At 40.2% G+C, this 13,054-nt stretch overlaps 1 protein-coding gene across 2 annotated transcripts in view; it reads right to left on the bottom strand.

The window, feature by feature from the left end:
• Positions 1 to 13,054, bottom strand: part of CTNND2 (catenin delta 2) — a 1,099,643-nt gene that overhangs the window by 121,794 nt on the left and 964,795 nt on the right. For both annotated transcript variants that reach the window (XM_005221651.5, XM_002696428.7), the window contains exon 15: positions 6,069 to 6,242. In XM_005221651.5, coding sequence (XP_005221708.1) covers positions 6,069 to 6,242 — 174 coding nt within the window. The remainder of the gene's footprint in view (positions 1 to 6,068; positions 6,243 to 13,054) is intronic.

Below are 13,054 nucleotides of genomic sequence, written 5' to 3'. Positions count from 1 at the left end.
TGAAGGGGATCCTCTGAAGATTTCTGGGGTTCTTTCTAGGTGTGACTTTCTCTTCTTTAGCGTTGTCCTTAAGCTCTGGCCTTCCCTATGGCTCAGACGGTAAAGAACCCGCCTGCAATGTGGGAGACCTGAGTTCGATCCCTGGGTTGGGAAGATTCCCTGGAGAAGGGAATGGCTACCCACTCCAGTGTTCTTTCCTGGAGAATTCCAAGGACAAAGGAGCCTGGCAGGCTGTTGTCCATGGGGTCACAAAGAGTGGGACACGACTGAATGACTTTGACTTTCACTATAACTGCTAGCCACCTTGGTTTCCCTAGATTCCCAGTTGTATCTCCTTAGCTCTGAGTGTCCGCCGAGCTTCTCCTGGGTTTTTAATCTTTGTGCTATGGTCTGCAAATTCTCTCAAGACAGCGATCAGTTTCTCAGAGCTCTCTTTCTTCACTGACTAATGCTTAGCGTTTTAACAACCAGTGTTTCATGTATTTCTCCAGTTTGTTTCTGTTGCTGCTGTTATTGCTACTTAAAGGTGCTTGGTACTCCATCTTGGCATCTTGGCTAGAAGGGACAATCCCTCAGTTTTAGCTGTTTCTATAATTTCTGAATGTAATTCCATCACTCAGTACTTTGCTATTCAATGACACTGATGAAAGTAAGCCAGACTGTCCGAAAATGGGCTTACTCTCGGTTTGGATGTGTGTGGCATTTATAACACAGATGCAGCCCTTACCATCAGGACTGCTTAGTGGGGTCCTAGGAGAAATCACTAGATACTGTGTGGTTGGAACCAATGGCCTGGCTTTGATCCTATTCTTCCCCGTCTCCTCCTGAGGTTGGTCCAGCCTCAGGCTGGTCATCATGTCCAAGGGAATGCATTGTGTCTAGGAGCCCGCTAACTAGGCAGAGTCCTCAGATAACCTCTGTTTATTCTGACCCAATTATTAACGCATGAGGCAGGATGCCTCACGTCCCATTTTTTCATCATAATCTTTCACGACTCTGTTTCTTTGCATTTCAACCTCATGCTTTATATACCACTGTTACTAGGACAACGATCTTTATCTTAGATGTTAAGCCATGATATTTACTTTTATTTGTTCCACTCCACTCGTTTAGCCTGGTTCATTTTTAATGATACACCAATTGCTAAGCCACACTAAATCCAATGCCCCTCTTAAGTTCCCTGCCCTTAGGAACAAGTCTCAAATTTCTCAGTTCTCTTTATTTTTTATTCATTTGGGCCACATGGCTTCTATTTCCTTCTCACTAAATCTATGTCACTATCATGTTACTTCATTAAATATTAACAGATTAATATCCAAGTATCTCTTTATTTCCTCTAACTCTGAACATAAATGGGAAAATAATAGACTCTCTGAGAACAGTCACATTTTAGGGAGAAAACTGACCATACAAAGATGTCTAAAATATTTGATTTTAAAGAAATAGAACAGATGTATTTAGAGAGTTCTAATCCTGAGTTTCCATCGAGTTCAGCTACGATATAAATAAACCACAAATGGGAGCATTCATTCACATTTTGGAGCTCTTCAAACGACTACATCCAACTGTTTTAATATTCTGTGACAAAATCGTTTTACTGTAAATGAGGAAAAGGTAACTGAAGTCCATGTTAGCTAAGAAAAACATTTCACTTCTGCCATTATGTTTTTCTGATGCTCATAAGCCAAGTAATGAGTGTTTTAAAGTTTAAAAAGTATGTGGGGCCATTATGAAGATCTAGTTGCTAGTCAATTTGTCACAGAAGAGTATGCTGCACATTTCCCCGTAAAGAGAAGTTATCGTTTCAGATGATGAGGTCTATAAAAAGTGCTCTCCATGTAAAATTCGGGTGTTCTACCTTCACATTTCTGCTTTTGTTTGGATCATAAAAGTTAAGGCCACTTAAAGAACACCACTAAATTTCAACAGTTGCTACAAAATACACATTCTTAGAACCCTAGGTTTAGACGGTAATGCTGTCTTCATGAAATCTGATGCTGTTTGTGTGTCCTCAGTCAATCTTTTGATTGCTCAAGTTTGTTTGGTTTGGTATAAGCTATTCTCATCTTTAAAAAGTAATAACTATTTATCAGTGTTGGCATAATGACAATCTTCTCAAATCACTCCTACAGCTTATCCATCTTCCCTTCCCACCATTTAACATGGTACCTTACTAAATTATACAAAGAATGATGATAATGTGATATTGACCTTTATGCATGCCTGTGTATTTGTATTTTTATAAGAAAATTCTTATACAAGCACATACATTTATAACTATGCACAAATATGCCCCAAAGGCCATTTGCCTTGGCCCAGGATTTGCCTTGGCCATCAGGAAGGCCAGTGCTCTGTATAAGCAAGGATGACTCCCTGAGAGTCAAAATTCTACTTTAGCTGTTGGAATACAAGTCTTTTCAAAATGCTTTGTCTTCTAAAATTACTAGTAATCATTTAACATTTTCTTGATGACAGTTAGCATTATGACCATCAGTGATTAGAATAAATGAAATAGTCAAAACACTGAATGGCCTCTGACATTTTTTTATTTCTTGCATCCTTATATTTACTTCGTCTAACTCTCCTATCTTTTCACTTTGCCATCAGGATATCTATTTGCTCTTCTTATCACAGATCTGTGTGCCTGCTTACAAGAGTAACTCACTGCATTTTTAAATTTGTTGCTTGAAATCTGATGAAGGCTGGGAAATCCAATGGTCGTAGTTGTTAAGCTGTGTCTAAAATACAGAACGGCTCTTGTGATGTTGATTTTAGCTGTTGTAGAGCATTCTGCCTCTTACTCGGTAGTCTCTATTAATAATAAAAAAATTACCAATTCAATGCATCTGGATATATGGGGATGAATTTTACACTGGGGATAACTAATGTTCAGGTTAATGCACTGGAAACAGTCAGAAAGATGTTACTGCTAGAAAATTCTGAGAATTTTTATCAGGCTTCTTCCTTAATTCTCATTATATAACCCAAAGCAGGAGAGAATTTTTGAGTATCAACATACTATAAATCAGTATAAAATAGTATAAATTGTAAATTTATTATTTTATTACTCCAAACACCTAAAGACCCAGACATATCTCAGCAGCTCACCCAGCTGACCTGGTTATGTGAGAGCCTGTGTTAAAGACACAGAGCCTATGTCTTTAATCACCAAATTAAATACAAAGTGCAATGCTTCAGGAATCGTGGAACTGGGCAATGACATCAAAATATGCATCCTAAAAAACACCGATGAGTCTGCAAACTGAAAAGAAAACAGTTCTCCCACAATTCCTTTATATCAATTTTATATCCTATTGACTACATATTCCCATCTGAATCAAAGGACCAAAAAAAGAATCATAAATTGTGATCATCTAAAGATGCGCTACTAACTGCTTAGTGACTGATGGATGTTTATAAATATAAAAGACTGCTATTCATAAGAAAGACATATAGACATAGACACTAGTTCAGTTAAATGTTTGTGTCTTAGCATTATTGCTCAGCCAAGCATAGGGCTTAGCAGTGGGGTACAAAGAAATAAATGGAACCTAGTTTCTGCTCTTAGAGGTCTTACAGACCAGATTCTCTTCCAGAGGACATCCTTAGTACCTCAACAAGGAATAAGTGAATAACTGGAGATATTTATCCTTAAATATGATGTGGAGGTGTCCTTGGTACATGTCATGTCTTTTTTCTCTGGCTGCTTTTAAGGTTATCTCTTTATTTCTGATTTTGAGCAATCTGATTATAATGTACCTTGGTATATAACTTTTTAATGCTTCTGGTAGTTTCTTGAGTTGTTTAGATGTGTGAGTTTGCAGTTTTCATTAGATTTGGAATGTTTTCAATCCTTATTTCTTCAAATAGTTTTCTCTGTCTCCTTTCTCTCTCGTCTTGTTTCGGACTCCATTAATATATATATATCAGGCCACTTGAAGCTCACTCACTGATGCACTATCCATTTTTTCCCTTTTTTTCCCTGTGTATTTCATTTTTTATAGTTTACAATCACTGTCTTTCAGTTCACTAAACTTTTCTTTTGCAATGTCTAATCTGCTATTGATTCCATTCCATGTATTTTTCATTTAAGATGCTACATTTTCAACTTCAGAAGTTTCATTTGCATCTTTATAAATTTTTCAGGTTTCTATTTCATTTTCTGAACACATGGAATACAGAGCTTAACTTCTGAAGCAAAGGTTGAAGTCTTACAATCAACATCTTCTAGCGCTCAAAGACATTTCTCCATTTTTAACTTGTTCTTATAAGAACCTAACTATTTGGCAAGTAAAAATAATAATTCATTAAAAAATCAAAATATGGCAAACTTGCCATCATCTAGATGGCTTTGCCTTTCAGATCAGACTCTGCTCTAGAGAGCATCCCTTCCCATCCCCTTTAATCCATCCTCCAAGGCAAGGGAGCTGGGTGGGGACTTAGAGCAACTTAGTGTTCTTGGGTGTTAAATGACAACCCTTTGGCTTATGACATCCTGCATCTTTGAATCCAGCTTTGTGACTGACCTGCATGATGTCTGGGGAAGCCACCCACGACTGTTTCTGCTTAAAGACAATGCCCCTGGGACACATCGAGATGCTTTAACTTTCCCAGAGCCACAAAGTTTAGAAAAGTTTTGAACTGTGATTGGAGTCAAAGCCTCCTAACTTTAGATGAAAGTGAAGACTCAGGAAAAGTTCAAGGAACTGACTTCCATGACTGTCTCTTTCCTAGCTCTGCAAGGCTATCCTCTGGCATTCTGCCTGGTAAGACTCTAATTTTGAAACTTTTCTTTGGATGAAAGCATAGGACAAATTCACTTCAATCCCCGCTCCACCTGAATTCTTAAGGGACAACATTGGAGGTGACTTAAGGGCAGAGAGGGAAAGGAATAATTATGCTCATTCCTAAAACTCTTAAGAGAAGATGTGGGGCTGGCATGCATGAGTAAGTAGCCAGCTCCTGGGAAGTATCACCAGGGGCTGGGTCTCAAGAGCTGTGCCCCAAGAGCTGGAAGGTCACACCCAGGAAAGACGGTGTTGCAGCTGAGATTGTAAAATGGAAAAGATGATGGCAGGGACAGAGAAGTGGCAAGAGGCAGGTATTGGAAGATCTGGTAAGAAGAGAAGGAAGGTATTTTTGCAGGGCAATACTGAAGCCAGTATGTGTGGGACCCATGGTACTGAGCTTCTGAGAGTGATCTAGAGCTGTGTGTCTATATCAATATTGTTTTGAAGAAAAAAAAAAAGAATGGTAAGGAAAGGAGTGCTGTATGAATATTAACTGAATGGAAAATGGAAGGCTGAGGTTTAAACTCCCTCTCTTGATATTTTCCCCATATTCCCTCATTCTTCTAAGAGGTTAACACTCTTTTATGCAAAAAGGCGATTTAGCTCATGGAACTAGCAGTGACCAAACTCAAGAATTCTTGGTTATCATGAATCCCTCCTTTCTACCCAAAAGGAAGGTCATGAGAACTTTCTGTGAGAACCCATCAGGAAGACTGTGTGTTTATAAAAATCCAGAGAAAAAGATCCTCCTAGTATCTTTCCCAACCATACAGTCGCTTTAATTTAACATTTTGCCAAAGATAACTTGTAACACTATTCTTCCCTGTAATCCCATAATTTAAAAATGCAAGCAGTTCTTTTCCTTTGGGGATGAGACCAGCTACGATATTACAGGATTCACAGGGGTTTTTCTATGAGATGTTTGGGAATCAGCTCTGTCAGTGACAGTGCTTTGAAAAGCCTCAACATGTTCCCAGTCACCTCTGAAAATAAAGGAACTCAGCTACACAGACAGAATGGAAAGCATATCACAGCATCTTCCATGACTATACTGACATCTATTCCTCTGTGTTTTGCAGGCATCTTCAAGGACCTCCTTAAGAAGACTTTTTCAAAGAAATATATTTCTAAATCCAACAGTTCAGTGGAACTCTTTTTTCTCTAACATCCTTAGAAAACTTGATTAGAATAGCACTTCTCAAAATTGGACTTCTCTTATTTTCTAAGAACCTTCTTGTGCTTCCAGATTTCTTTCTTATTGTAACAAACCAGTCATACCTTCCAGCTCCCTGCAGCCAAGTTCTGCAGGGCGCCCGCCGCCCCTTCCAGCGTGTCTGCATTTGAGCACTCAGAGAGCAGTGTGAGGTAGGGTTTGACTATGGATGGGTGCCACAGCATCTGGATCCCTTTTGGTGGTTCTGCACAGTCTGGAAGAGGTCCTACTCCATCCCACTGGTGGAAGAGAAATGAGAGAGTACACATCTTTAACATCGTCACACTTCCCAACATTGCCCTCTGCAAACATCCAAGACGAAAACCAAAGCAGGGTGTCATGACACTTGGAGAACTGCAGGCAGGATATGGCATCAGCAGTCCAAGGACCACCCAAAATGGGAGAGCCATTCCTGCCCACTGAGAGCTTCTGATGGAGGGTGGAGCAGGTACATAAGTGAATGTAATTGGCAGTAGAACAGTGAAGTGCTCTGAGAACAGTTCTAGCAACCATTACAGGGAGGAAGGAGAAAAGGTACGCTAGTTTTGATTGGTCAGGATGGAGGAAGACTATAGATCAAGGCAGCATACTTTACAGTAAGCTAAGCATACGATCGGCATAGCATCGGAGTTAGAGACTATCAAGTGCCCTCACTTCTTACACGCAAGTGTTAACTGTGATAAATTTCTAAATCGCTTATAAAATACATATTTTGTCACTGCATCTATGAGCATTAAACTAATGACAGAATGTACAAAAGAGAAAAGAATGTTACGGTTTATTAGATACTCTGCCATGAGCTATAGGCAAATTTTGATCTTATAGAAATTCTGATGTTTGCTTTGAACTGAGTCTGAGTTAAAATATGTAATTAAAAATTAACTGCACATACATTTCAAGTTATGGATTATATGCAAAAGGCAAATGAATAGAGCCTTACAAATGACAGCTTTGAAGACCGTGTAGCAATTTGGATCAAGGTTTACAATAGAAGTTAAATAAACAAAGCAGGACACAAAGCTGTGAAGGGTTTGTGCTGGGTACCAAGTAAAATGATCATAAAAAAGTGTAAGGATAATAAATACCTATTTACAAAGTGTGGATGTCTTTCATTTTTTTCTACATTTCTAATAGCCTGTTCTATTACTCTTATAATTTAAAAAATATTGAGTTCCAATGATGCTTCTGATCTTTGATCACATTCAGCCTTTATCTTGTTGAAGGCAATGGTATAATGAAGGTAGAAACGAAGTAATATGTGTAGAAAAAATATTCCCACATTCATTTTTGAGAAAAGCCATAGCAAAACAGAAGGATGATTTTATAGTACGTCGGGAATATTAAGTTATTTAACTCCTTATTTGTATTTGTTAATGAGTGCTGAACATATAATCTAAATGACATATATACTAAACCTTCTCACAGATATTTTATGTTTATAAATATATGTGTATGTGTCCATATACATGTATGTATATCTATGAAGACAAAATTGTATTTCAGAATCTGTTAGTGCCTTCATTCTGAAATTTTACCTGGAAGAAAATATAGCTCATGTTGTATCCTTGAAACAAAAATAGAAAAATAGAAATAATAACAGCTTTTTTAACAGACAATAAGAATTGCAAGAATCTCATCCCTTCTTTTCCAAGAGAAAAATTAAAAAGCCATACCTTCTTTTTCTCTATTATGATACGGCTTAGGTTAAGGCTAAAGAACAGACATGAATGACATTCCATCAATGGGTGAGACATCCGATTAAAGGTCATTTTCAATGAGAGTGTCACTCAATCTCAACTTTATAACAAGAACACTCAAAGTGGACCTTCCTGTTCTTTCAACCTAAGCCACTTCTAAACTGTTCAAAGAAGGCTTTACACCTGTGCACAGCCTATCAATGAAACCAGTTCATCTCTTTTAAATACATAAAAAAAAAAAAAAAAAATGAAAGTGAACCAGACTTGTCACATTGCTCTTGGTTCATTATTTGAGGCTGGCTCACTGCACTGGACAGAAAGAGAGCAGCAGGCAAAAGGAAACAGTCCTTTCGTAAATTTGTTAACTTCGATGCTGAAGCAGGAGTGATGTTGGCTTCTCAAAAGAAACCAGCTGCGGGGACTGAATTTCTCTGCTACTGCAACAGGAAATGGAAAATTCTTTCTTTTTTTCTTTTTTTGTAGTGACCCAAGGACAAAAGAGCAGACAAAACCAAGGGGGGTCTGGGAATGCAGGAATGGAAAAAACAGACCCTTTTCATCTTTCCTTCCCCCATGTTGTAATTATTAATGGATTTCAGGTCCTCCTGAGCAGTATAACCTGTCCCCCCTCCTACCTCATGCTGCTGCTGCTGAGTCACTTCAGTCGTGTCCAACTCTGTGCGACCCCATAGACGGCAGCCCACCAGGATGCCTTGTCCCTGGGATTCTCCAGGCAAGAACACTGGAGTGGGTTGCCATTTCCTTCTCCAATGCATGAAAGTGAAAAGTGAAAGTGAAGTCAGTCAGTCATGTCTGACCCTCAGCGACCCCATGGACTGCAGCCTTCCAGGCTCCTCCATCCATGGGATTTTCCAGGCAGGAGTACTGGAGTGGGGTGCCATTGCCTTCTCCCCTCCTACCCCATAGGGAGAAGGTATTTGTCTTACTCTTCCCCTCACCCAATATACGTGCCTCATCCAATCAGCAAATGACCCGCAAGACCCCCATCCCGCTCCGTGTACCCTGGTTATAAAAGTGGGCTAAGGACCCGTGTTCAACACTGGCTCTCCCTTGAGCTGGCCCGCTGTTCTAACAGCGTCTCCCACTCTAATAAACTTTATTTCCCTCTCATTCTGTCTCATGTTTGGAAATTCTTTTCCAACTCGTGCCTGGACCACAATTTTGTCATCTCCTTAAAACTCTGAAGCTATCATGTTCATATAAAGGTTTAGATTTCGCATAAACATTCAACTCAACATGGATGAAATTTCCCTCTCTTGTAAGAGCCAACAGAGGGAGATATAGAGAAGCAATGTTTGCATGCTCATTACAACATGTGACAGACAAACTATAAAAAGTGCAAAAAAAAAAAAAAAAAAAAAAGCTGTGTTATCATTTGCTGGGTTCGTTTTTTCTAACTTCTGTGCAATAAAACAGGATAAATGGCTGAATCAGTAGACAGTCTTCCTCCATCCTGACATGTGATCTATGTAGATCTTAAATACCTTTCATTACAATCCTTTCTCAGTGGCTACAGAGAGAATCTGAAGGCAATAAAAGGAAAACTGATGTGAATACAGATAGCCTTTGACAGCAGTGATAGGAGTTCAAAGGGGATTCTGTGCTATTTCAGAACACTGATGACACCCTGGCACATCAATACAGAGGAAAAAGAACTATCTCAAAGCCAGGGTATACCGCCTTTATCTGGGTACTTTCCTCAAACTTCTATTGAGTTAATAGAGAAAGAAGTATCGATTGACTGTCCATTATAAAATAGATTTTGATCACCTATATAAGACTGGAAGTCTTCTTTAAGAGCTGTGCTAACACCTGCTGTCATGTCACCTAGCCAGTCAATACCCACAGGACTATAGGGTCATGGTGACACCAGAATCCGACTGAAGTCATGAAAACAATCCCGCAGTTGTACACTGTTAATGCCAACCTTCTCCTAGAGCCAAGATCCACAAAAAGTCAAGGGATATGCAACTCTTTTACCAAAATACTGGAAATACATCATTTATAAATTTAAATATAAGATGCATTTATCCTAAAATGTCTTCAAAACTGCCATAGGGATTGAAGAAGGCAAGCACTGGCTAAGTCTTTAACACAGCCAAAACACTGATCACCCAGCTATTTTAATCCTAAGAACACAGAACTCCAATTTATAAGTAAGCCTTATGCAAACTGTATTTGTTTTTTAACTCTTTGCTTTTAACTTTTAACAGGGCATATTACCAAAGTTTTCCTAAGAACTTGAAATATGAAAATAATATATAAAGAAACAAAATGCTGCCCGGTCAGGAGGGAGAACTTTCTGTGTCCTGAACCCAAGGCACAACCAACAGAGAAGGTATTTCCAAGAAAGCAACAGGGTTTTTGTTGATCATATTGTTTGCATCATTGCAAGTGGCGACACACAAACACACACTCACACAAGGAAAGGGGCTCTCAGTAGACACAGAGTCTGCCAGTCCCTTGGACCTGCAGCCTCCAGAGCTGTGAGTAATAAACGTCCGTTGTATAGGCCATGTAGTCTAGGGCATTTTGGTACAGCAGCCTGAGCTGAGCAAGACCGTCACACAGCAAGCACTAAGACAATGCCGTCTCAGAGGCAGGAGGACCCTCCAGCTACACCGTGGCTTTCCTGCCATGGAGCTTTCTTGAGGACAGGCTGGCAGTAAAGAAGCAGTGTGTGAGGCAGGATTATATTGAGAGTAGATCACGGAACAAACAGGCTGGTTTGTCATGCCAAGTAGCACCACATTCAATAGCATATCATCAGAACTTTTTTTTCAGTTATATGTGTATTTATTTATTTATCAGACTATTTTCCACTGTAAATTATTACAAGATATAGAACATAGTTCTCTGTTGTTCGGTCGGTAAGTCTGACTCTTTTGTAACCCCAAAGACTGTAACCCACCAGCTCCTCTGTCCATGGGATTTCCCAGGCAAGAATACTGGAGTGGGTGGCCATTTCCCAAGCCTAACCCTAAATCTTCTCCAGGGGATCTTCTTGACCCAGGATCAAATCCACATCTTCTGCACTGGCAGGTGGGTTCTTTATCACTGAAACACCAGGGAAACCCCACAGTTCTCTGTGCTATATAGTAAATCCTTATTATATTTTATATGTAGTCCATGGGGTCACAAAGAGTCAGATATGACTGAGTGAACTCAGTTTCACTTTTCACTTTCACAGACTGGAGAAGGAAATGGCAACCCACTCCAGTGTTCTTGCCTGGAGAATCCCAGGGACGGGGGAGCCTGGTGGGCTACAGTAACCACAAGCTTGTCTTCGGTGTCTGTGAGCCTGTTTCTGTTTTGTAAGTCAGTTCATTTCTACTATTTTTTAGATTCTATATGTAAGTGGTAACAGATTTGTCTTTCTGTGTCTGACTTACTTCACTTCGTATGATCATCTCCTGGTCCATCCACGTTGCTGTAAATGGCATTATTTTGTTTTTTTCTATGTACCAGTATTTTTCTTTACTGGCTCTAAATGAATGACTGATATCAGTAAGATGAATCAGTGAAAACTTTATATCACTTACTTTTAAAAATTGCCAGAATTGAAAATATGTATTATCTCTCTCTGAGAGGTAGTGCTCAAATATTTTAAAAAAGGAAGAGAATAAGATGCCCGCATATTAGATTCCAAGTGGCTCCTGAAATCTGTACATGATGCTTTTTGATGTAGTCATGGTCAGGGAAGAAGAGACACACTGGCCACTGATTGTAAGGAGCGTCTGCTGAGGAAGAAAAATACAGAGCTGTGGGAGTGGGCTCAAGGTGGGATTTTTTTTTTTAAACCTTTCTTTAGAATGGCTTTTAATACTTTTACTTCTCCTTAGGACTTAAATTCTATTTAAAAGATTTCTCTCAGGACTTCCCTGGTGGTCCAGTGGTTAAGAACCCACCTTGCAGTGCAGGGAACTCGAGCTTCATCCCTGGTCTGGGAACTGGGGGCTTCACAGGTGTCGCAGTAGTAAACAATCTGCCTGCCAGTGTAGGAGACGTAAGGGACTCGGGTTCGATCCCTGGGTCTGGACGTTTCCCTGGAGGAGGGCATGGCAGCCCACTCCAGTATTCTTGCCTGGAGAATCCCACGGACAGAGTAGCCTGGCGGGCTACAGTCCATGGGGTCGCAAAGAGTCATACACGACTAAAGCAACTTAGCACTCAGGCAGGCACAGGGAATAAGGTCCCACATGCCGTGGGGCAACCAAGCCCACAAGCCACAGCCACTGAGTCTGCAGCAGCAACTAGAGAGGAGCCTGTGCCATGCAACTAGACTTGATGTAGCCAAATAAATAAACACATATTAAAAAAAAGATTCCTTTCTCAGTTGCTTTGAGGATGGAATCATGGAAGCTGTTTGTTCCTCATATGAAGAGAAAGGTCTGACTTAGAGATAAAAATGGGAAAGTTAAAAAACCGGAAATTAAGGATGTTCATATAACGTTCTCTGCACACATGGGATTTTTTAGGGCATGGCGGCTCACAAGTCCAGTTATTACATTCATAAAAGTCCCTACTGAATAGGAGAATTAACAAGGGAATTTCAGCTGCTTCCTCTGCAAAAGCTTATAGCCACCGCAGTCTCTACTTTCAAGGCGCTGGGCTGGGTACCATGGAGATGGTAACAGAATGGTCTCGCCTACACAGAAGAAGAATTTACATTTTGGGAGGAGTGCTAAAATACATAGCTCCTTCTGCCATGGATGTCACAGCCATTCCAGCCTATGTACAGAAAAGCACTTTCACTGCTGTGTCTTTGGAACACAAACAGAAAAGGCCTCTTCACCAGCGGAATGCATCTCTTCTGCCGAAATTTCTCCACCAATGAGAGAGTATGACAGTCCACGTGTGTGTGGATTCACTTTTCTTTTCAAGGGATTTCAGCAAAATAAATAGGTCAGAGATACTGCAAGAGAAAGCGAGTGGATTCGCAGCGACAGGAAAATACGCGGATTTGAAAATCCCACTCTTGCCTCCCAGCTGAAGTCACACATCAGAGATGTAGGAAGAGAAGATGATTCTAAGTGGTAAACTGTCAGAGAATGTTCGTTTATGCAGGCTTTGGGTAAATCAGGCTGCAGTGGGGACTGACTACTTTAAAAAGCAACAGCCTAGACGCAGATAGCTCACTTGGTAAAGAAACCAGCTGCAGTGCAGGAGAGCCTGGTTCGATTCCTGGATGGGGAAGATCCGCTGGAGAAGGGATAGGCTACCCACTCCAGTATTCTTGAGTTTGCCTTGTGGCTCAGCTGGTAAAGATTCTGTCTGTAATGCAGGAGACCTGGGTTTGATCCCTGGGTTGGGAAGATCCCCTGGAGAAGGGA

The sequence above is a fragment of the Bos taurus genome, chromosome 20, assembly GCF_002263795.3.
Source record: "Bos taurus isolate L1 Dominette 01449 registration number 42190680 breed Hereford chromosome 20, ARS-UCD2.0, whole genome shotgun sequence".
In the NCBI taxonomy this organism is placed as follows: domain Eukaryota; kingdom Metazoa; phylum Chordata; class Mammalia; order Artiodactyla; family Bovidae; genus Bos; species Bos taurus.
The sequence above is the reverse complement of the archived record's forward strand: the minus strand, read 5'-3'. Positions and strand labels throughout refer to the sequence as shown.